The sequence below is a fragment of the Mastigoproctus giganteus genome, chromosome 10 (assembly GCF_048544385.1).
Source record: "Mastigoproctus giganteus isolate SK-2022 chromosome 10, ASM4854438v1, whole genome shotgun sequence".
In the NCBI taxonomy this organism is placed as follows: domain Eukaryota; kingdom Metazoa; phylum Arthropoda; class Arachnida; order Uropygi; family Thelyphonidae; genus Mastigoproctus; species Mastigoproctus giganteus.
This window is the reverse complement of record NC_143584.1, coordinates 60,352,573-60,379,203: the sequence shown is the minus strand read 5'-3', so window position 1 is coordinate 60,379,203 and position 26,631 is coordinate 60,352,573. Positions and strand designations below refer to the sequence as shown.

At 38.9% G+C, this 26,631-nt stretch overlaps 1 protein-coding gene across 1 annotated transcript in view; it reads left to right on the top strand.

Moving 5' to 3' along the window:
* The window catches only part of LOC150079049 (meckelin), an 860,544-nt gene that overhangs the window by 406,679 nt on the left and 427,234 nt on the right, over window positions 1-26,631 (top strand). The window contains exon 14 of the mRNA XM_090382499.1: window positions 18,629-18,773. Within this exon, the coding sequence (XP_090238625.1) occupies window positions 18,629-18,773 (145 nt within the window). The remainder of the gene's footprint in view (window positions 1-18,628; window positions 18,774-26,631) is intronic.

Here is a 26,631-nt window from a genome sequence, read left to right as displayed (position 1 = left end):
GTAGAATTAACAAAAACAATAAAATTGTTAAATTTGAACAACAAAAATTTATGCAATAAATATGAAAACTATTTTTTATTAATATATTTAGCAGAACTCTTCACTGGCTCTCAACAGATCTTTGTTATTTTTAATTTTATTTTTAAAATCTTTGCAGTTTAATTCCCTTAAATTTAAAACACATGCCATAATTGCATTAACTGTGTACTTATCTCTAACCTATCGTTCTCATCAGTCCATTGTATTTCCATTAAAGAAAATATTCCCTCGTAGCCAGCATTGTGGCCCAGAATTGCAAATAAATATGAACATAATCCAATAAACTTGCTCTTTCATTCAAGGAATTCGATTTTTTTAAATAATGTTGTCCTTTTTTTCAAGACAACTCAGTGTATTCCATTCTATATTGTTTTTGATTTCATTTATGGCAATTTTTTTAAAACTCCAAACTGATCATATAATAAATTTTCATCAAGCTTAATTTCAATTTTTTCAAATGATTCCAGAGAATTTGGTATATTCTCCCATTTTGGAATGCTTTTCATTAGAATCCAGTTTAAGTACTGGAATTGTTCTAGGGGTTTCGATAAATTTTCTAAATAATTTTTAACTGCCTAATAAAAATGTATAATTTTGTTTTTTAAACTTATGAACTTTTCGGTTTTCTCTATCACACCGAATAATTTTTCTAGCCTGAAATGGAAGAAATTGATAAGATATTTTATTATCTAACATCTTAATTGTTTCTTCAACAATTATTTTAACCTCTATAATAGTTATTTATTATTATTTTTTATTTTTATTTTAAATATCTGCTTATTGAAGAAACTGAGAAAACTGTGTGCAGTTTTCTCAGTTTTAATTCCTCAATAAAAACGGGAGGCTTCTCTTCAGATAAAAAAAAAAAAAATTTAAACCTTTGAAAATTTTTCAAATGCATTCAAAAGCAGGAAATAATAACAACCAGTGAGTTTTAGAGTGAGAAAATAATTTTTTTATACTCTATATCAACGGTAGCACAAAATTCCTTTAAATGTTCCATTTTGAACAGTATAAGTGGGAGAGTAAGAAAATATTTTTATAACTACCAATTCACATGAACTGCTAGTCTTCCTGCATTGAGCAAAATTATGAAATATGTGCACTAGACATCTGACATCTTTGCTATTGGAATTAACTAAATTATGGAGTCGAGAAAATATGTCGCTTTGGCTTCTTCTGCCGATTCTTTCAAAATTAACATTTGTATTGTCAGCTTCAAATGCAACGGTCTCTAACAGCCAAATCCTCTACTTGCACATTCACGATGGTGGGACTGTTGGTAATCCTGGGTATAACCTCCATGCACAAGCACATATTGGGTGACCACCCAGGTGTGAACCAACGTAAGCAGGGGTTGAGGTGTGGTGCCCACACCGCATGGAGTAATGCTGCCCCTCTGTGTTACCAGGCAGTACTAGGTGGTAGATGACTCTCATCAACCGGTGCAATACCACCACTTTGCTTATTGGAGGCTTGAAGGGGTGGAACCCATGTTTAGTCTCCAGAGCTAAGTTCCGGTCAACCCTTCCCCATCTCTTCCATCATGCAGTATGATTGATGACTTTAGAGGTTATGATGAACATCGTGGCGAGATCCAACTTCCTTACATTTCGAGAGTACAGCTCTAAAACAGTGTTCGCAGGCCGGCCACTAGTTAGTACACCAGACCGAACCTATTGGTAACTCTTTAGGAGGCTTCCAGATCAGCTAGTGTATAATCTTGCTATCTCTACTCTGCCAGATAGCGACTGGAGGGAGTCCGAGTAGTGTGTATGCGGGGAGCATTTTCGAGGCCACGTTATGTCAAGGATCTGGGTATATTCTTACCATGTGTACGCCATAGCCAAAAATTTCATTACTTTATACAGCATGTCCCACTGACCTTTTCTTACTATTGAATACACCATGAATTGTCAAACGACAATTCATGGTGTATCATGTTAATTCGATAAACGACATACAGGCGGAGTCTGATGATGCAATTGAAGACAATGCTATGAACTCTGCTAGTACTTTTTGTTTGTGTACAAATACATTTGTACAAAATTATTCATAACAAACAACCATGACATTTAAGCATCTCAAAAAAAAACTGAGGCAGTTTCACATAAACTGGGATGAATCCCGGAAAAAACAGGATGTATGGACACCCTACATATATAAGGTGATCACCTCCATATCCCGACACTTTTTTTTTAGATTCAAATGAAGCAATATTTGTAATATGCTTATGCCAAAAGAGAGAGATAGGAAGTAAGGATAATCCCCAGGTCATTACAAAACATGCTGCTTGTACAAGATTTGCTGACCTATCTGGAATGGTACATGATACAGCCGAGGGGTGTCTTTTTTCTTAAATTTGTGTGTATTAGGTGCAAAGGGTATGACAAAAGTTAATGCAGCTATTCTTCAAGCTCTCATAAAGTGAGCTTGAAGAAAGTGTGGACACCTTCAAAGGATTAAAATAGGAGTCCTTCAAACTCTCAGTTGTTCAACTCAATGCCAGAGCTTACACTTGTGCATTAGGTAACACATCGCTAAATCTCAAGGTATAATGCATTGGTCCTACTGGAGGTGTGAATAGTGTGGATGTCCTCAGTGGGACCAATGCCCATCTTCAATGCACTGGTCCCACCGAGGGTATTGTCAGTGACCCTGTTGTCAGCAAAATGAGAAATATATTTTTGCAAAAAGAATAAGTGGAATGGGACCAGGTTATATTTGCCAGGGACAAAGGAAGAAGACATTGTAGAGCAGATATCACCTTTTAAAGGTACAAAAGATGATATTGCTGTATACATTGAGAGTACTGATATTAAGAGTAAATCTGAGAACTTCTTAGCGAGTACCGGGCATCATTGGGAAAAACTCACTGACAAATGTGTTAAATTAAATGAGTTCGGATTAAATTTGAAGTGTCTGCAATTCTGACTAGGTATGATAGGAGGGAGCATGTGTTGAGAGCCTTGTTAATCAATTCAGCCCTGAAAAGACTATGCAAGCCTTGGCGCCAAGTGATCAACGGATTCTTTGAATGATTTCTAGAGCGTTTTCTGAAAGAATATAGTTTTATTCAGTTGTAAAAGTTTTCTTACATTCCTATTAATTACTAGTAAACTTAGTCTTACAAATTAAGCTTACTAGTAATCATTTCTTTTTTTTCCCCTTTAAACTTACATACTAATTTTTATACTGCTTGGTCAATCTAGTGGCACTGCTCCTGCTCCCCATGGCAGGGGTGTGGTAACCTGTAAGAATAAATTTACTCTGCCAGGGCTCAAAGGAGCAAAGATGGATAACTTTGGGAGATGACAAAGAATATGACTTTTCTTAACCCAAGAAGTTAAAAACAATCCCGTAAGAGGAGATACCAGCATATTCTCCTTCTGGCACTCTCTATCAGACCAGCCCCTGAGTAAATTATCTTCATTTCTTGTGCAGAAATGTACACTGATAAGCCAAAACATTATGACCAGCGAGTAGTTATGCAAATCGAAGCAACTGCAGGTGAACTACAGTGTGTGCGTGGGTTGGGGCATGGTATAAAAAACACCTGATACTGAGTTCCTTTAATCAGTGTTACTCTTGTTCTTCAGATGGGAAAGGCAGCAGACTTAAGCGAGTTTGACAAAGGCCAAATTGTAATGGCCAGATGAATGGGTCAGAGCATATCCTAAACAGCACAGCTGGTGGGGTGCTCATGGGTAGCCATGGTTAGTACCTACCAAAAGTGGTCTGAAGAGAGGAAACCCACAAACCTCCAGCAAGGTGTTGGACAACCACAGCTCATCGTTGCTCGAGTCACTGAGCAAAGGCTCTCCCGGATGGTATGGCAACAGATGACTGTGGCCCAACTTGCCAGTAATTGTAATGCTGGTGACAGTGTCACAACACAGTACATCAAACCCTGCTGAAAATGGGGCTGTGTAGTTGCAGGCCACTCCGAATGCCCATGCTAACCACGGTTCACTGGCAACAGTGTCTACAATGGGCACGCGAGCATTAAAACTGGACCTTAAGTGATTGGAAGAATCACATTTCCTGTTGCACCATGTGGACAGCTGGGTACGTGTGTGTTGTGTCCCTGGGGAAGTGATGCCGCCTGGATGCCGTGGGACGAAAACAAGCCAGTGGTGACGGTGTCATGTTTTGGGCATGTTCTGGGATACCCTGGGTCCAGCTATCCACGTGCCAGGCACTCTAAAAAATATGTCGTCTCCCACCTACCTACACATAATTGCTGACCAGGTACACCCTTTCATGGCAATGGTCTTCCCCTCTGGCGGTGCCGTCTTTCAGCAGGATAATGCAGCGTGCCACATCACCCGGATTGTTTGAGACTGGTTTACGGAACACGAGGAAGACTTCCAGGTATTCCCTGGCCTCCAAATTGCCCAGACATCATCCCATCGAGCATCTGTGGTTTGGGTTGGAACAGCAACTCCGATTTGTGGCATTCTCGGCCATGGACCTTATGGGAGTTAAAGGATCTGCTAGTTACGTGTTGTTACCAAATACTACAAGACACATTTAGAAATCTTGTAGCATCCATGCCTCGCTGGGTATGAGCTGTTTTGGCTGCACGTGGAGGACCAACATCATATTAGGTAGGTGGTCATAATGTTTTGACTCATCGGTGTATGAGTCTGCTGCAGGTTCACTGAAATCAGTAAAGCGACTCCAGTATTCTGGTGGAGACCATGAAATCCAAACATTCTGCAAAACTATTAAAGCTGAATAATTTCAGCAGACAACCAATAAAAGTTACTTCCCATGCCACTCTAAAATCTTCAAAGGGAGTAATTGCAGAATGGGACTTATTAACAGTATTAAAGCAGGAGTCATGACTCAGAAAGATGGTATTCTTGTTCCGAATAGACATAATTCTCACTTTTAGCTCTCCCATTTTGCCAACATATAAACTTCACTCCTGTATTATGGGAGTGAAGTTGAAAAAAATGTAATTAATGACGTTGACATTTCACCTGTTTATTTAAGGAAAAAACTTTCAATGAAAAAAGCCTACAGGCCAGTAAGGCTCCTGGGGTTGATGGCATATACCCTCTAATCTTAAGGGAGGTGACAGGTGAGTGCATTGCATTGAACCATTGAAGCTAATTATGAGAGCATCACTGGACTCGGGAGTAATTCCATTGGATTGGAAAAGTGCCAACGTATCACCAATACATAAGGATGGTTCTAAGAGTGAAGTGGGAAATTACCGGCCTGTCAGTCTAACTTTAGTAGTAGGGAAAATCATGAGACAGTGATCAAGGGTGGAATTCAGGATCATTAGATAGAAACGGAATTCTGAAGGATACTCAGCATGGTTTTGTAAAGGGAAAATTATGTTTAATGGATCTGGTTAGTTATTTTGACAAGGTCACTCAAGAACTGGATTTGGGGAATAATTTCAACATTGTTTATTTGGATTTTAGTAAAGATTTGACTCAGTCCCACAGTAGCGGTTACTTTATAAGCTGGAACAGGTTGGGATCACAGGGAAGATCCTTAGATGGATAGCTGGATAGCTTCATGTCAGGAGGCAGAGGGGTGTGATAAATGGTTATTCCTCAGATTGTGTTGATGTAAGAAGGATCAGTGTTAGGACCCCTGTTGTTTTTGATTTTTATAAATGACATCGATGAAGGGCTAGAGGGTGTGATGTCTAAATTTGCAGATGATGTAAAGATTGTTAGAGTAGTTAATGAACACCACCACCACAGCTTCTTCAGAGTGACCTAGACAGACTTCAGGGATGGTCAGAAAAATGGCAGCTACACTTTAATCCAACAAAGTGTAAGGTATTGCACCTGGAGGAACAGTAACCTCAAAATAACTTTACACTTGGCAGAGTTGAACTAAAGCTGGTAGTCTAGGAAAGGGACTTGGGTATTACGATACAGCCAGACATGAAGTTCTAAGAGCACTGTAGACAGGTTGCAAGGCAGGCACATGGTGTCCTATCAATGATTTGTTGAACAATTGCCAGTAGATATAAGGACATCATAATCCCATTATATAAGGCTACTGTGTTCAAATATGGAGACCACACCTAAAAAAAGACGTGCGTCTTGAAAGGTCCAAAGACGTGTTCCTTGCCTCGTGAGATTGGCAGAAGGGTGTCTATATGAGGAAAGACTTCGAATATGTGGGTTGCAGAACTTGGAAACTAGGCAGCTTAGAGGAGACTTGATTGAGGTGTTTAAGATTCTGAGAGGCATAAGTTAAATGAATGAGGACGATATTTTCATGGTTATAAATGATTCTAGAACTAGGGGCCATAATTTCAAGTTACGGGGGGGAGATTTTAGGCTGGATTACAGGAAGTTTTATTTTAGCCAGTGAGTTATAAATTACTGGAATAAGTTGCCTACATGGGTGGTAGAGGCTGAAAGTTTGGGGAATTCAAAGGTCAGCTGGTCAATTACCTATGGGGGCAAAATGTATAGGTTGTCTATTTCCTTTTCTCTTATTAATTATTATTATTTTTTTAATTTTCTTATTATTATTTTATTTTTATTGTTATTTGTTTATTTTATTTTATTTATTTATTTATTTTTATTATTATTTATTTATTTATTTTTGGCTTGTGCAGCATAAGCCATAGGCTTTCTTGCACCATGTGGCCATTGCTAATGCTAATGTCTATCAAAATAGACTATCTCCGTTTCCATGTTTGTCCTTACATCCCAGCCCCATCAAGTATTTCAAGTGCCAAAAATACGGACACTCCCAAACTGCATGTCGAGGTGAGGCAGTATGTCCTAATTGTGGATCAAAGGAGCACAGTCAATGTGATTGCACTGCTAACACTCCTCATTGCCAAAATTGTAAGGGTAATCACCCACTGTTCTCTAAAGTATGTGAACTATGAAAGCAAGGAAAAAATCCATAAATATAAATTGGAGCTTGAAGTAACATATTCAGAGGTGAGAAGATAAATAAACAAAACAGAGCCAAAGCATACATATGTCACACTGCTCAGAATTTTTGGTCAATAGGTATTCAAACAGTTGTTACAGTTTCTCCAAATATATCTATTGCCAGTTGGGCACATTCCTTGCTCTCCGGCCCGAGTGCCAAGTGATATTAGTGGCCTTTTCATAGTGATTATCTCATACGCTTAACTATAAATACGTTTTTGCTGAGTTTTGCAAGTCCATTAACTCCTGAGTGTTATAATTAAATAGATCTATTCAAATACTATAATATAGAAAGGAAAGTCACCTTTCTTTAGTCCCTCTTTTTTTTTTTAGTTAATACTAACCCTCTTCTTCGCTTGGGTCACTAGTGGCACCGCTCTTGCCACGGGGTTGGTAACCTGGGAAAAAAAGACAATCTCCCAAGGCCAAAAAAAGCATATCATGAGTAAGTCAAACTCAGACTTATCTGGGCTGCCAGATACACCCTGGATATCAATAAAGAAAGATAGCTCCACAGCAGGAAATGCAAATGCCAAAAAACTTTAGAGTTCAAAAGGAATTGGAAAGTAGAGCTGGATCTCCAAAATCTGTAAAAAGACTCAGGTCAGGAGACATTCTCATTGAGACCTCTAATGTCAAACATTCTGAGCGACTTCTGAGAATTAATATCTTTGCAGAACATCTCTTTGCAGAACTTCTCTAAAGGAGTGATCTCAGACTGGGACTTACTAGATGTATCTGAAGAGGAGATGCTAGAAGAACTTAATGACCAAGGAGTTATTCATGTCAAGAGAATCTCCACCAGAAAAGATGGCAGTCTGACCCCTATCCGCAGTTTGATCTTGACCTTAACACACACCAAATTGTCCAACATCCATTAAGGCCAGACATCTGGTATGCAATGTCAAACCATATATCCCAAAACTGCTATGGTGTTTCTGACATCAGAAATACGGACATTCCCAGACGGCTTTCCAGGGAACCCCTACTTGGGCAAAGTGTGGTTCAGTAGAGCACGATTGCGAAACCTGTAATGCTCCTTAACCAGTATGTCCAAACTGCAAGAAAGATTATCCCACTTATGCTAGAAACTTGTAAGCGATGGAAAAGTGACAAATTTATCCAGAAATATAAAACCAACCATAGTGTTAGTTTTATAAAACCAACCTGCTTATCAAGAAACAAAGAGAATCATCTCACCACCAATTCATGCAAACAGACCTATGTATGTCCAAATCACAAAAAATTCCAATCAACTGCATCTCAAACTGAACTAACAATACTCCCAAAAGAGTCTTTCTCAAACTATGTAAAATCATTGTACAGTGCAACTCAAAGTTAAGCAGGCAATATGCCAATTTCCATACCACTCAAAAATGTCCACACCCAGGATCAAGGATACAAAGATAAACATATCCTAACTTCTAGCCACCAACAAGAAATGGACACTGAAATAAAACCAACAGATGACCCTGTCCTACAAATTTTTGTTGAAAAAGACATAGACACAGTAAGGCCTTCCTTCTCAAAAAAAGATAAAAATACGAGTGAAAAACAGAAAACCTCAACAACAAGAAAACGCTCGGAAAGTCTAACAAAAGATAAATAATGAACAGAATTATACAGTGGAATTGTCGTGGTTTCTTTGCCAGTATAGATGACCGCATAGGTCATAGATGACCCTTGCGATCTCCTCTAAATACTCACCAATATGTCTCTGCCTTCAAGAGATGTATTTAAAACCCCAAGATGCACCAAAACTGTCTCAGTATAATATGTATAGAAAAGACAGAACCCATCAGAATATTGCACATGGTGGAGTAGTTGTTTTAACAAACCCACAAATCCCTACCAAATACAGGTCTTACTGAACTCTCCCCTCAAGGCAATAGCAGTAAGTGTAGCTGCTGAAATCCATATCACAAAGGAGGTTAAGCAGGCGAAGGCAGATTACGAGAAATCCTTGGCAAAGGATGCAAAGAAAAACAGCAAAGAGTTCTTTACTTATGTAAACTCTAGAAGGAAAGCGATGAATCAGATTGGACCACTTAACATAGATGGGTTGACTATTGATGATCAGGCTCAGGTAGCTGATAAACTGAATGAGTATTTTGCATCTACATTCACACCTATATCAGGTTTAATGTCCAAGTTTGCAGACGATACAAAAGTTGGCAGGGTTGTTAAGGGCACTACTGACGCTATGCTGCTGCAACAGGATCTGGAAAGGTTGAGCAGATATGCTGAGAGGTGGCAAATGAAGTTTAACATTGACAAATGTAAAGTATTAAATATATGACAGTGCACCATACAGAGGCGCCTCCATAGCCAGGTGGGCAGGAGCGGCAGGGCGTAGCACACACTTCTTGATTAGACCTGGGTTCGAGCCCGTGACCACCAAATATGGAGGATGCAGAAAGGTCAGGGAATGACCACCGCATATCCCCGGAGCAATATGGCCTTAGTTGCTAATGCTGCTAAAAAAACTAAATAACAACAGCACCATACAGAAGTATGTCTCTCACATGATTTGTTCTCTCCCTCCAGATCATGGGCACTGCAAAAGGCATAAAACACCCCTTTCAATTCATCCATGTGCTGCATTTTGATGAACAGGTAGTGCAGCATATGTATGGATCCCAGTTCTTGTCCTGGTTGCCTACTTTATACCCAAAGTACAAGAAGTAGGCCTTTTTTAAAGCTAGAGTTAAGGCACACTTTCTTGAAGCTAACGTGACTTCACCACATATGTAGCAGAATTCATCCAGACTATTGGCACAATTATGGGGCATATTCCTCATTTTAGGAAGTATGTAGAGTTGCTAGAACAGGTTCAGAGAAGGACAACAAGACCTGTTGAGGAGGACAAAATGGTACTCTTACCAAAAAAGGCTTAAGTTCTGCAAATTGTTGCATCTGGATGCACCTTCAAGGTGATCTGATTGAGGTGAATATGGCCTTTGAGTGGTTTGAGTAGGCTTAATGCTAATGGGTATCCTTCCGCTTGCTCATATTACGAATCTGAGTGGGCATTAATTCAAATTGAGGAAAGACAGTTGTAGAATAGATGTGCAGAATTTTGCCTTAAGTCAGTGGGTACTTGGTTGCTGGAACAAACTTCTATATGTCGTTGTGAAAGTTGATAGCTTAAATAAATTCAAGAAAGAACTGGACAAATGGATGGGTGACATAGAAAGGATTTTTTTTTTTTTTTTTTGGCTGAAACTGTATGAGTTAGTTTTCTTGCCTCATATGCCTCTGCTAATGCTAATCTCACAGAGATCAACCCTCACAGAGTAACTAGCCCAATATTTGCCATTAAATTTATAAACTTATCGCAGGTTTTGTGTGAAAGGTAATTTGTTTTACTAGGTCTGCAATTTGTGCACATTTCTATATGAGTTTTTTAAAATATATCAAACTGACTAAGATATTCCAAACAACTTAAAAATTTTCCTTATGTTCGGAATATATATTGTCATTGCTACCTCTAAGTGCTACACAGATGTTACCTTCGAGCCTGTCACCACCAAATACGGAGGATGTGGAAAGGTCAGGGAATGACCACCGCATATCCCGGAGCAATATGGCCTTAGTTGCTAATGCTCCTAAAATCCAAATACCAAACCAAACCAGATGTTACCTTATAATATACTTTTAGCAATAACTGTTTGTAAAACATCATGCAATAATTTTCTGGGGACACTGTTTGTTTATTAATACACACTGTATCAATACATCCTATTGTTTGACAGCTTTACTTATGTCCATATACATTGTATATGATTCTTTTTGCACTCTTATTCAGTCAAAGCTCTACCTACATTTTTCCAGTTGTTGAATCCAGTTATAAATTTATTTAACAATGTCGTAAATAATTTGCAATTGAAATAGCACACTGACTTACTAATGTCAGAAAAAATTGACCATTTGCACTTTTCTTAGGATCCATTATTTTTCTCACAGTAAAAATTAGATTCCTGAATATTTCTATAGTGTACTCTGTCACGTTGTGTATATTTTACTTTCAAATTTTCAATTATACTAAACTTCTGAGGTTTATTTATTAAGTAAGTAGTATTCTACAAACTTACTACTTAGACCTGCATATATATTTACTGGTAATTTTGCAATATCTCTGGGTAAATTTGAGGTGTCGTACCTTTACATTAATTAATATCGGTAATTTGATTTACATGATCTTGTTGCCTCTGTGCTTGTTCTTTATTTTCTTCAAGTTGGTCATGTTTGGCTAATATATCTGTATTTCAGCCTAAGCTATTTGCCTAAGTGCTGAAATTGTTTTAAGGTTTGTCCCTTATTGTTGTTGGCAGATCCAGATGGCAGTAAAAAAATTTGATGGCATTTCTTTGGGTTATTTTGGGTTATTTTCTGTTTTTGTTGTTCATTTTACTTCTTTTAGTAAATTGAACAACAAAAGTAACAAAGTAAAATTATCTGATTCAAATCTTCTTTTCATATTGGGTGGTCAAGGGGGACCTAATTAACATTAAAGGAGTTGTTTATTTTTTTATATTATTATAACAGATGTTATATTATATTATTATAAAAAATAAAGGTATTAAAATGGCAAACCAATTTTGAGAAAGTAAGTTGTAATCAATTGTTGTTATTTGGTTTTTAGGAGCATTAGCAACTAAGGCCATATTGCTTCGGGGATATGCGGTGGTCATTCCCTGACCTTTCCGCATCCTCCATATTTTGTGGTGACAGGCTCGAACCCCAGTCTAATCAAGAAGTGTGTGCTACGCACTGCTGCTCCTTCCCACCTGGCTACGGAGGCGCCTCATTGTGAGTAGCAATAGCTGTTATCCATTATTGAATTGAATGCTTCCCTATTCCATAACGTGATATCCAGAAATTTGTCATACTATACTTGATGGCATATAGTAGCTATTAAGAACTGATATTGGACATTAATTCAAGTGCGCATGTGAACAAGAAGCTGGTAAACAGTTGGTGGATTTTTGGCTGCTGTAAAGAGATACGTATTTTTAATTTTTACCATATTCTTCGCAAATTAACATAATACATTGTGTTTTACAGAGATATTAAATAGGTTTAGTAACATTCGTTAGATTCTTATTTTGAATTTAACCAGTGATTTTGTGAGTTACGACTACCGTTGTTAGCACCAATATTGTTGAAGTAGCCGCCATATTGTATACATTAAGCTAAGAAATAGCTTAACGTATATACAGGGTGTTTCAGTTAAACGTTTCAGAACTTCTAAGAGGGGTAGGGTACATCCCGACAACTCGAAATCATATAGCAATGTGGGGTCGGAAATGCTTTCCTGAAGCGGTGTTGTACACAGAAGCACCATAAAGAAAAGAGACCGTAAGTGAGAAATCGTTTTAATAATACATGAAAAGAAGCAAAAGGTACATGGATTAAAGTAAGTGTTCGAAGTTTCTTCCACGGGCTATAATGCACGCCTCACATCTCCGACGCATGGACATCCGAACATTCTGGAATACTCCAGGCGAATTTCGAATTTCTTCGGCAGCTACTGTGATTCTTGCAACCAGCTCCTCAGCATTGTCAACAGGGGTGTCATAAACTAGCGATTTCATATGACCCCAGAAATAAAAATCAAGACATGATAGGTCGGGTGACCGAGCAGGCCAACGCACGGGACCACCACGTCCGATCCACTGTTGACCAAATGTGACATCCAGGTAGTTACGAACATCTCCGCTGTAATGGGCAGGGGCTCCATCGTGTTGGAACCACATTGTCTGTTGCGTCGATGCAGAAATCTGTTCATCTGTCAAAAGTTGTGGCAATACTTGCTGCAGAAAGATCAAGTAGATAGGTCCGGTTAGACGACACGGTAACAGGTAAGGTCCGATGAGGTGATCTCCCATAATACCGGCCCATACATTGACCGAAAATCGAATCTGTGCTGCACGACGTCGTATTGCATGCGGGTTCTTGACCGCCCAGATATGGTCGTTATGCTTGTTGAAAATTCCTTCCCTTGTGAAGGAATTTTCACGGTCATATGATATCGCTAGTTTGACACCCCTGTTGACAATGCTGAGGAGCTGGTTGCAAGAATCGCAGTAGCTGCCGAAGAAATTCGAAATTCGCCTGGAGTATTCCAGAATGTTCGGATGTCCATGCGTCGGAGATGTGAGGCGTGCATTGTAGCCCGTGGAAGAAACTTCGAACACTTACTTTAATCCATGTACCTTTTGCTTCTTTTCATGTATTATTAAAATTTCTCACTTACGGTCTCTTTTCTTTATGATGCTTCTGGGTACAACACCGCTTCAGGAAAGCATTTCCGACCCCACATTGCTATATGATTTCGAGTTGTCGGGATGTACCCTACCCCTCTTAGAAGTTCTGAAACGTTTAACTGAAACACCCTGTATATCTCAAACTGATAGCGTAATACGAAGCACTGTATTAAGAATCTGTTAGATTATTATAGTATTGTCAATTAATCAAAAATAATATTAATCTTATTAAAATTCATTGTTAATTAAATTGTAATTAAACGGAAATCATGTCCCAGACTAGAGCTGCGAACCAAAGATCACAGACTAGCAAGAGTACTGTGACTCAGGGGAGAAACGAAGGGGGCAATTATTCAATGCATCACAGTCTCAAAAAATGTGCAAAATGTTAAATGTTTGCTGACCTTTCTAAAACAGGACATGATCTAGCCAAGAAAGATGCCTTTGTGTGTGCTAGTGTCTAAAGTGTCAAGAAATCAGGTGCCAACTCAACGTTCTGATGGGTGTCTATGAGAGCTTGAGGTGTATGGTAAATGCCCTTGAAGAAATTAATATGAGAGGTCCATCAAGCTCTCATCTGCCCAGCTCAATGGCAGAGCTCAATCCTGTGCATCAGGCAACACAGAGGCGATCTCCAAGGCAGAATGTGCTGGTCGCAAAGGAACTAGTTATTGTTGGCGACCCTATTGACAGAGATATGGGGGATATACTATTCAAGAAGGATAGGTGGAACAGGACCAGGTTATGTCTTCCAGGGGCAAAAGTTGATGACGTTGTAGAGCAAATATCATCTGTTAAGGGCACAAAAGGTGCTGTTGTTGTAGTACATGTTGGAACTAATGACATTAAGAGTAAGAGATCTGCAGAATTACTCAACAATTACAGGTCAACGTTGAAAAAAAAAAGTCGCGAGTTAGGGTTGAATTTGAAAGTGTCTGCAATTCTGCCCAGACACGATAGGACGGAGTATATGATGAGAGCCTTGTCGATCAATTCGGCCCTGGAGAGACTGTGCAAGACTCAAAGGGTAGAATTTTTTTCAGCCTGATATGTGCTTGTTGACAGGAGAGACTGCTTCTACAGGGATGGGGTACACTTAAATAGAAAGGGTGCATGAATATTTGCTGATGCTATCGAAGCAGTGTTAGGTGGTTGGAAAACTGCTAGCTTGGGGGAATACCCAGACTAAAAGGTTAACAGTGGCCGCAGGCAGAGGTAAAAGTGATCTTGCACGGCTTCTATTAGAATGAGCAGCAGCCTGGAAAGCAAGGTAATGGAGATTTCCAGGACTGCTTTGAGTCATAGTGGAACAAGTAAATACATGGGTTGTGTTAGGGTAACCAAGAGTAGAAACAGATGCATGTATACTTGCATGTACACCAATGCTGGGAGTATAGTTAATAAATTTCATGAGCTTGAAGTGCTAGTCAAGACATCAAAGGCAGATATTGTGGGGATATCAGAGACGTAGTATCACGCAGACATAAGCAGTGCAGAATGGGAATTTGGGGAGTACAATGTGTACAGGAAGGATAGACAGGACAGGAAGGGAGGAGGGGGTTATGCTGTTAGTTAAGAAACAAAAAATCTAAGGAAGTGCATCCAATTGATATTGGTGGACAATGCAGTGTTGAGTCTGTTTGGTGTGAAATAAGCGCTAGGAAAGGAAAAATGAGAGTATGTATGTGTTATAGGCCTAAAGAATCTGATGATTATAATGAGCAATTGTGCAGAGAAACAGAGTGGGCTAGTAAATCAGAATGTCTTATAATGGGGGATTTTAACTTTCCAGATATTGACTGGAACTTGTAGGTTGGTCACCCTCACACTAGCAAGCCTTTTGTGGATTTATTGGATGACTGTTTTCTCCAGTAACATGTTCAAGAGGCAAACAGGGGGAGTAATACTCTTGATCTGATTATCAGCATTGATTATTCTTGCATTAAGAATTTTCAGATTATATACTATCTGCAAATTCTTATTATAATATTATCTGCAAATTAAGGAACCACTGGGCGACAGTGATCATAATGTACTGATATGAGAATTACTTAAAGATGTCACTACCATCAAGGCTAAAGGGAAGGGCTTTTGTTTTCGTAAATGTGACTACAGAGGTCTCAGGCAGTTTTTAAATTCTGTACAGTGGGATCAACTGATGATGTTACCAACGATGAATTATAAATGGGAATCCTTTAGGGACTTAATTTTGGAGGCTACTAGGCTTTTCATTCCAACTAAGAAATACTGTTCAAGGTTTAGACCTAAATGGATGTCAGTTGAATTAATGAGGCTCGTAGCAGAGAAGAAGAATGTATGGGATGCATATAAAGTATCAGGTGACACAGAAGCCTATGGCAGGTATAAAGTATTCTGTAATCAAGTCACAAAGGAGGTTAGGCAGTTGAAGGCAAATTACAAGAAATCTTTGGCAAAGGATGCAAAGAAAAACAGCAAAGAGTTCTTTACTTATGTAAACTCTAGAAGGAAAGGCATGAATCAGATTGAACTACTTAACATAGATGGGTTGACTATTGATGATCATGCTCATGTTGCTGATAAACTGAGTGTGTATTTTGCATCTACATTCACACATGAGGAGTTATTCAATGAGGGGAGTGCCATAAATTTATCAAATGTTAACAGGTAGCTAAGTGATTTTGTAATAACAGAGCAGAGTGGAGGAGAAATTGTTGAAGTTAAACTTAAGCAAGGCATCTACAGTGGACGGGATCTAACCAGTTATATTACCTTAGCCATAATTATGAGAGCTTTCTTGGACTCAGGTGAGGTCCCCATGGACTGGAGGTGTGCAAATGTATCACCAATTCACAAAGGGGGTTCAAAAGGTGACACAAGTAAGTACAGACCTGTTAGTTTAACTTGTGTTCCAAGGAAATAATGGAATCACTGGTTAAAGAAGCATTGCAGGATCATCTATCAAGACTGCAGTAATAGTTAAGACACTGCATGGGTTTGTTTAAACCAATTTGATTGGATACTATGATGTGTGCAAAAAATAATTTTGATATCATATAACTTGGATTTGAGGTAAGCTTTTGATACTGTTGCACATGGAAGACTGCTGTACAAATTGTAGAGGTATGGCATTAAAGGTAAGTTGCTACAATGGATAAAGGGATGGTTGAGTGGAAGACGACAGAGAGTGGTAATCAGTGGACACTGTCGTGGACAAATTAGTGGAGAAATTAGTGAAGAAATGTCGTGGACAAATTAGTGTTATTAGTGGAGTTCCCCCGGGTTCGATGTTGGACCTGTTGTTGTTTTCGGTATTTATCAATGATATTGATGAAAGTATATCAGGTTTAATGTCCAAGTTTGCAGATGATACAAAAGTTGGTAGGGTTGTTAACGACCGTAAAGACAGTATGCTACTCCAACTGGATGTAGATAAGTTGGAAAAATGGGCTGAGAAGTGGCAACTGAAGTTTAATATTGACAAATGCAAAGTTCTGCATATGGGTAGCAATAACTGAAGAAAAACGTACCAAATGTGTGGTACTACTCTCTGGGAAGTGGAAAGTGAAATAGACCTGGGGGTAATTGTGCAGTCAAATATGAAGTTTGCTGACAGTTCAGACGGGCCTTCAGGGCAGTTCAAGGAGTCTTGTCAATGATATATAGGAATTTTGTTTGCAGTGACAAGGAGGTGATTATCCCGTTATACAAGGCACTGGTCAGGCCATACCTAGAGTACTGTGTACAGGTCTGGAGGCCTCATTTTAGGAAGGATGTAGAGATGCTAGAACAAATACAAAGAAGGGCTGTTTGTTTTTGTTTTTTTTTTTTAGGAGCGTTAGCAACTAAGGCCATATTGCTCCGGGGATATGCGGTGGTCATTCCCTGACCTTTCCGCATTCTCCGTATTTGGTGGGCACGGGCTCGAACCCCGGTCTAATCAAGAAGCGTGTGCTACGCACTGCTGCTCCTGCCCACCTGGCTACGGAGGCGCCCAAAGAAGGGCAACAAGATTGGTGAGGGGAACAAAGGGATGCTCTTACCTAGAAAGGCTTAAGTTCTGCAAGTTGCAGTGCCTGGAGAGTAGGCACCTGTGAGGTGATCTGATTGAGGTGTATAAGGCCTTGAATGGGTTGAGCAAGCTGAATGCTGATGGGATTCTTCCTCTTGCTCAGACTAAGAACCTGATGGGCACAGTTTCAAATTGCAGAAAGATAGTTGTAGTAGAGATGTGCGGTAATTTTCCTTTAGCCAGCGGTTAGTTGATTGGTGGAACAGGCTTCCATCTTTTGTTGTGGAAGCTGATAGCCTAAATAAATTTAAGGCTGAGCTAGACAGGCATTTGGAACGAATGGAGTGGTGAATTGTGGGAGGGGTTTTTTTTTTTTTTTTTTTTTTGGCTTATTTTTTCTTGCACCATATGCCTCACCAATGCTAATGCTAAACTGTTTGTGATCTAATTCTTGTGTATTAAAATTATTTATTGTGGTGTATAACGTGTGTGAATAGTTTATTTATGGTTGGACATTACTGATCTTTAACTTAATGAAGTGGAATTGATTTAATTTAATTTTTCTTCAAAATATAAATTATCAACATTACTTGATTTAGCTAGTTCCAAGGCATTTTAGCATTACTCTGTGATTGAAAAACTGAAAATAAAGTACTCTAATAACAAAGCATGGTTTCTTTTATTTCAGGATGAGAGTACATACTTTTTATTTTGCAATAAATAATATAAATTATGTTATTAATTAAGAACTATTTTATAACTTTGGAAGAAATGCTTGGAAACATTGTTCTTGCAGAAAGATCTCTATTAAAAGTTTTATGAATTGTGATTTATCAAAAGTGGAATCATTAAAATGTAAGCATCTTTTTGTTCAATTTCTGTCTTGGGAACACTAGTTTTCCTGTGACAGGGAATGATATTCGATGCTTTGGCTTATGCTCATATTAGAGATGGTATAACTATCTCTATTCTGAGCATAAGAAACAAAAAAAAAAAAAAAAATACAGTTACTAAAATTTATATAATTTCAGTTACTATACAATTACTGCAAGTGTGTTGACACTACTGAAAAACCAATGACACTGTTGAATTGAACTGGTTCTGTAACAGACCCCCAAACCATTGTTATTTTGCTGTCAGGCAAAATAACATATCATTCTAGCTAAGAAGCCAATTGATGTGTGAAAGAAAAATTTACAATTAAAAACAACAAAATATGTGTTTAAATTTAGTCACCAACACTTTCCAGTTTGTCTTGTTGCAGTAAAGTATAAAGGTTGCAGTATCATATTTCACTATAACCACCCAGAAACTGAGAATAGAAATATACAGTTTTTAATTATTTCATCCTTGGAATTTGTAGGAAGTACCAAATTAAGTTATATTTAATTTTAATGTAGGATCAGATGAATCAAAATGGCAGCTTGTCCGGAGATTTTATTTAACTGATCCAGTTACTGCTGTAGAAAATGGACATAACACAATCTCAGGGAGTTATTCACAGTTAGCTAAAATATTTAGATTTGCCAAAGATATTTCATTCAGGTGTGTGTGTTTTTTTTTTGCTTCTTTTTCACTAGTCTTTTAATTAGGAGAATACTTCCTGCTTTTTTTAAATTCTTTCATTATATTGAAGGTTTACTGCAGAAAGTAATATTTAAAGATTAATATCTCTGTGATAAATATCTGTCAAAGTTCTGTTTATCTGAATTTTTAGTTTGCTGATTTCAAATGTGGCAGTAGTTTTTATACTGCATCATTCATTTGCTCCTACAAATTAAAAAAATTAAAAAAGCATTTAAGGGCAAGAGCCTCAAGCTACGTGGCTTACTAACCTATACTAACGTACTAACTTATACTAATATAGTATAAGTTAACTCACACTAACCTCTATTAGTGCAGATTCATCAGTTTTATTCATAGCCATCTACCAAAGTAGTTAAATTGCCATCGTTTTAATTATATCTCATATTGTGAATACCTTCATGAGTTGCCATGATATTGCACTACCTCGAATAAGTAACACTTCACCAATGGAGAAGACTAATGTTACTTATTCTCAGTGGATACCACCACCCATACGGCACCATTTCAAGGCTTGTTTGTATGTGTGTGGGATAATAGCTCTGTTATCCACTTGTCCCTATTAGACCTAGAAAAGCAATAAAGTAGAGGAAAGTAATAGTAGGCGAGTAAGAAGAAGAAATGCCATCGAAGAATGAAAGGACAGTAACTTCTCAAACTCGCACAACTCAGAAACTCGTCAAATAGGCAATGCTTCTCCATTAGGGTAGACTGTGCTTGGTAACTCCGGGCAACATCAAGCTCCCCATTGACTTTTGAGGCTTATTTGAATATGTGTGGGATAATACCACTTATCCCTATTAGACTAAGAAAAGCAAAAAGTAGAGGGAAAATAACAGTAGAAGTGGAAGAATAAAAATGGTGTAGAAGAAAAGGACAGTAACTCCTTCAACTCACACATTCGTAAACTCATGAGCACTCCTCCCCATGGTGACCGTCAAGACTTTTACTGGCCTATCATTGGTGGGTGGGTAGGTATCCTGGTGTTGCCGTTTCGAGGCTTATTGGCTCCTCTTCGGTGGGTGGGCAGGCAGGAACCCTAGTGTTGCAATGCGTTACAACCGAGTTATCAGAGATGTCTGATGGTGTACAATAGTATAGACTAAAAAGCATCTAAGAGCCTCAAGCTACATGGAAGTATGACTTACCTATAGAATAGTGCAAATGCATCAGTTTTATTCTTGGCCATCTACCAAAGTAGTTAAAATGGCATTGTTTTAATTGTATCTCATATTGTGACTATGACACAATGAGTTGCCATGATATTGCATTACTCAAATAAATAATGTACACAACATAGCTTGAAGCCCTTGCCCTTACACGCTTTTTAGTCTATACAATTGTACACCATCATGTATCTCTCATATTGTGGAGTTATACTTCATGACTCCACAATATGAGAGATTGCAACACCAGGTACCTGCCCACCCACCGAAGAGAGGCTTATATAATCCTCGAAACGGTGCCATACGGGTGGTGGTGGTGGTGGTGGTATCTGCCGAGAATAAGTAACATTAGTCATCTCTATTGGTGAAACATTACTTATTCGAGGTAGTGCAAGCAATATCATGACAACTTATAAAATGCACTGTTTGCTTGATGTTTGCAGAGCAATCGGGTACGGGACATGATACTGCCAAGGGGGATGTCTTTGTGTGTGCGCGATGCAAGGAGTGTATCGATATCAGGCAACAACTCGGCGTTCTTGTGGGCCTATATGAGAGCTTGAAGGACAGGGTGGATGCCCTCGAAGAAACTAAATTGAGGGGCCCATCAAGCTCTCAGCTGCCCACATCAACGCCAGAGCTTGCACTTGGGCATCGCGTGACACAGAGACAACCCCTAAGGCAGAATGCGCTGGTCCCGAAGGAACTAGTAGTTGTTGGTGACTCTATTGTCAGGGAAACGGGGAACATGCTTTGTAAAAAAGATAGGTGGAACAGGACCAGGGTATGTCTGCCAGGGGCAAAGGTTGATGACGTTGTAGAGCGAATATCATCTTTTAAGGGCACAAAAGGTGATATAGTTGTACACGTTGGCACTTATAATATTAAGAGTAGGAGACCGGCAGAATTACTTAACAAGTACAGGTCACTGTTGAACAAAAGCCGAGAATTAGGGTTGAATTTGAAAGTGTCTGCAATTCTGCCCAGACACGATAGGAGGGAGTATATGATGAGAGCCTTGTCGATCAATTCGGCCCTGGAAAGATTGTGCAAGGCTCAAGGGGTAGAATTTTTTTCAGCCTGGACTGTACTTGTTAACAGGAGAGATTGCTTCTACAGGGATGGGATACACTTAAATAGAAAGGGTGCAAGAATATTTGCTGATGCTATCGAGGCAGTGTTAGGTGGGTCGGAAAACTGCTAGCTTGGGGGGGAGACAAAGACCAATAGATTGACAGTAGCCACTGGCAGAGGTGAAAGAGATTCTTGCACTGCTTCTATTAGAATGAGCAGAAGCCTGAAAAACAAGATGCATGGTATTTCAGAGACTGCTGGGAGCCATTGCGGTACAAGTAAACACATGGGTTGTGTTAGGGTAGCTAAGAATAGAAACAGGTGCAGGTATACTTGCGTGTACACCAATGCAACGAGTTTAGTAAATAAATTTGATGAATTTGAGGTATTGCTCAAAACATCGAAGGCAGATATTGTTGGGATATCAGAGACGTGGTGTCACACAGATATAAGGGATGCAGAACTGCAATTTGGGGAGTACAACGTCTACAGAAAGGATAGACAGGATAGGAAGGGAGGAGGGGTTATGTTATTAGTTAAGAAACACATAAAAACCAAGGAAGTGAAGCCAGTCGACATCGCTGGACAGTGCAGTGTGGAGTCAGTTTGGTGTGACATAAACATTGGGAGATCAAAATTGAGAGTAGGAGTGTGCTATAGGCCTAATGACTCTGATGAGTATAATAAGGAACTGTACAGGGAAATAGAGTGGGCCAGTAAATCAGAGTGTCTTATAATGGGAGATTTTAATTTCCCAGATATTGACTGGAATTTGGGGGCTGGTTACTCACACACTAGCAGGACTTTTGTGGATTTATTGGATGATTGTTTTCTACATCAGCATGTTCGGGAGGCAACTAGAGGGAGTAATACTCTTGATTTGATTATCAGCAGTGATTCTTCATGCATTAAGAATCTGCAGATAAATGAACCACTAGGTGGCAGTGATCACAATGTGCTGAAGTGGGATTTACTCAAAGAGGTAACTACCATTAGGGGTAAAGGGAAGGGTTATTGCTTCCGTAAAGGCGACTACGATGGACTGAGACAGTATTTAAATTCTATACAGTGGGACCAGCTGATGATGTTACCAACAGCAAATTCAAAATGGGAAGCATTCAAAGAACTTATCTTGGAAGCTACTAGGCTTTACATACCAACTAAGAAATATTGTTCAAGGTTTAGGCCAAAATGGATGTCAGATGAACTAATGAGGCATATGGCAGAGAAGAAAAATGCATGGGATACATACAAATTAACACATGACACAGAAGCCTATGATAGATACAAGTTGATATGCAACCAAGTTACAAAGGAGGTTAGGCAGGCGAAGGCAGATTACGAGAAATCCTTGGCAAGGGATGCAAAGAAAAACAGCAAAGAGTTCTTTACTTATGTAAACTCTAGAAGGAAGGGGGTGAATCAGATTGGTCCACTTGATATTGATGGGTCAAGTGTTGATGATCCTGCTCAGGTAGCTAACAAACTAAATGAATATTTTGCATCGACATTCACGCATGAGGAGTTATTCAGCGAGGGGAATGCCAGAGGTGTATTCAACTCTAGCAGTAAGCTACAGAATCTTGAAATAACTGGGAGTAAAGTGGAGGAGAAACTGTTGAAGATAAACACAAGAAAGGCACCCGGGGTGGATGGGATCTATCCAGTTATATTAAAGGAGGCAGCAAAGGAAGTAAGCAAACCCTTAGCCATAATTATGAGAGCTTCCTTGGACTCAGGGGAGGTACCCATAGACTGGAAATGTGCAAATGTGACCCCAATTCACAAAGGAGGATCAAAGGCTGACACAAGTAATTATAGACCTGTGAGCTTAACTTCTGTTCCAGGAAAATTAATGGAGGCACTGGTTAAAGAAGCACTGCAGGATCATTTAGACCAGACTTCAGTTATAGCTCAGACACAGCATGGTTTTATTAAGGGGAAGTCTTGCCTGACCAACTTGATTGGATACTATGATGCAGTCACAAAAGAACTGGATGCAGGGAATAACTTTGATATTATATACTTGGATCTTAGAAAGGCTTTTGATACTGTTGCACATGGAAGACTGCTACACAAATTGGAGCAGTGTGACATTGGAGGCAAATTGCTGCTATGGATAAAGGGGTGGTTGAGGGGGAGAAGACAGAGAGTGGTAATCAATGGACACTGCTCATCGTGGACTGATGTTATTAGTGGAGTCCTTCAGGGCTCAGTGTTGGGTCCATTATTGTTTTCTGTATTTATAAATGATATTGATGATGGTATATCGGGCTTAATGTCCAAGTTTGCAGACGATACAAAGGTTGGCAGGGTTGTCAAGGACACTACTGACACTATGCTGCTGCAACAGGATCTGGAAAGGTTGAGCAGATGGGCTGAGAGGTGGCAAATGAAGTTTAACATTGATAAATGTAAAGTACTACACATGGGAAACAGCAACCCCAGAGCAACGTATCAACTCTGTGGTACTACACTGACAGTGGTAGAGAATGAAAGGGACTTGGGGGTGGTTGTGCAGGCAGATATGAAGTTCTCTGAGCAGTGCAGAAGGGCTGCAAGAGTAGCTCATGGAGTATTGTCAATGATATACAGGAATTTTTCCAGCAGGGATAAGGAGGTGATTATTCCATTATATAAGGCGATGGTCAGGCCACACCTTGAGTACTGTATACAGGTCTGGAGGCCTCATTTCAAGAAGGATGTAGAGCTGCTGGAACGAGTACAGAGAAGGGCAACAAGATTAGTGAATGGAACAAAGGGGTGCTCTTACGAAGAAAGGCTTAAGTTTTGCAAATTACAGTGTCTGGAGACTAGGCACCAGCGAGGTGATCTGATAGAGGTGTATAAAGCCTTGAATGGTTTAAGCATGCTCAATGCTGATGGGATACTTCCTCTAGCTCAGAAAAATCACCTGAGAGGGCATAAATTCAAATTGAGGAAAGACAGATGTAGGATAGACGTGCGGAAATTTGCCTTTAGCCAGCGGGTGGTTGGTTGGTGGAACAGACTTCCATCCCTTGTGGTGGAGGTTGATAGCCTAAATAAGTTTAAGGCTCAGCTGGACAGGTATTTTGAACGAACAGAGGGGTGAAGTGGAAGTGGTTTTTTTTTTTTTTTTTGGCTGATGCTGCATAAGCTTGCTTTCTTGCATCAAATGCCTCTACTAATGCTAATGCTAACTCATTGTGAAGGTATTCACAATATGAGATATAATTAAAACTATGCCAATTTTATTACTTCAGTAGATGGCTATGAATACAGGTCTGGAGGCCTCATTTTAAGAAGGATGTAGAGCTGTTGGAACAAGTACAGAGAAGGGCAACAAGATTAGTGAACAGAACAAAGGGTTGCTCTTACGAAGAAAGGCTTAAGTTTTGCAAATTGCAGTGTCTGGAGACTAGGCACCTGCGAGGTGATCTGATTGAGGTTTGAGCATGCTCAATGCTGATGGGATTCTTCCTCTTGCTCAGAATAATCGCCTGAGAGGCCATAAATTCAAATTGAGGAAAGACAGTTGTAGGATAGATGTGCGGAAGTTTGCCTTTAGTCAGCGGGTGGTTGATTGCTGGAAGAAACTTCCGTCTGTCGTTGTAGAAGTTGATAGCTTAAATAGATTCAAGGCAGAACTTGACAAACATTTGGAGCGAGGGGATGGGTGAAATAAGGGAGGGGGTCTTTTTTTTTCTGGCTGATGCTATATAAGCTTGCTTTCTTGCATCATGTGCCCTCGCTAATGCTAAATAAATAATGCTAAAAAATAAAACTGATGCATTTCAACTAACCTATATGTTAGTCATATTACCATATAGCTTGAAGCTCTTGCCCTTAAATGCTTTATAGTCTATACAATTGTACACCATTAGGCATCTCTCGTATTGTGGAGTTATACTTCATAACTGGGTTGTCCCTGCCCAGCCACTTAAATTTCATCAAACCTTTGCATGCTTCTCGTGCAGGCTTTGTTTACCTTAGCCATATGATTTACTAACGGTGTTTAGTATGCACAGAAAATATATATTCTCTACTGCAAGTAAACAGCAAACTAAAAAATCATAAATTAAAAAACATAAGCATAAACCTTTTTATGTTTATGTTTTTATGCTACTGTAATATTAACAACATACAATATTGGGAAATGACTTTGCAAAGCCACGATGCATTCTGTTAGATGTTTCATATTTTCTAGGAAGATTACTGTGAGGTGCATTCAAGTGATGTAGTCTCCAAATTTATTTCTCATAAAGTACACAAGATACAGAACTAACACTTGCCTCACTTTTCAACATCTAGTTTCCTAACAGCTGCATGCATGAAGAAAAACACTTGTTCTTCCATGCTATGAAGGCTGTGGCAATTTTGTGAGAAATAAATTTGGCGACCTTTTGACTTGAACGTTCCTTATATTGAGCTGCACTCTTGAATTGTGTATGTTTAGATATGTTGTTTATTACTTTGCAAAGGATAAAGATTTAGTCTGAGATTAGGGAGTGTCTTAGCTTAAACAGGTAACACTATAAAAAAATATATATATATACAGCAGGCCCTTGTTATAATGCGGTTCACTTTACGCTGAACCGCTATATTGCTGTTCTTATATTATAACCAGTGCTTTTTTTGTAAAAAAATAGGTGCCGGTACTCATTCTTTGCTATCAAGAAAAATTCCGTGCCAGCACGGGTGACACGGCTGGCATGCACTGGGTATCAGCCATGCCAGCTGCTTCCGTCTGTTAAGGATCACGTGACACTGGGCGGTGTCAGCACCCGTCAATCACGGCCAATACAATTAATACAACTCTATATTGTATTAGAATGTTATTCTAATACAATTTTACAAACCACGCTCACATGGTTTTATATGCTCGTGATCTTAAAAATTATATTTTAGAGAGATAAATAGCTTAATTATACAGTGAAAATTTCAACTTCCTAGATCTTGAAACGAATTACCAAAAAACAATGTGTTATTGGGTTCACATTACGATATTTTAATGATAAGATGGTGTCTCTGGAACTGATCGATTAATATCATAAAGCGGGGTACACTGTATTTTATAGCTATGCACGTGGTTTGGAATGGAATGCGGTATTTATGAATGTGCAACATTCATTTTTCTGCAATTAATGTTCATATTTTCGAATTTGTTGATACTTGGGGAAAAAAACTTGTAAACCTGGGAACTCGTAAAGCGAGAACTGCTTGTTTACATAAACAGAAGTGTTTTCTTTGAATTCCGAACTTTACACTGTCACAGTTATTCATGAAGCATTATTGAGAAGTCAAAAAAAAAAAAACGTGCGCAACTGTTTCTTGGCATAAGAAACAATAATAACAAAAGAATCACAACAAATATTTTTGAAAAAACAAAGAGAAGCAAATTCATCTATTGGAAGCCACACTGGAAACGGGAAAACTGGTGTAAAACTGATGCCACTACAATGCGTATTAGATAAAAAAAAAAAAAAAAAAAAAAAAAAGTTACCTTTATTGTAATTGTTTTGAGTGAACAATATTGGTACAGCACATTTTGTGGATGTATATTTGATCTTCTAACGAATTTCAGGAAAATATTTCTA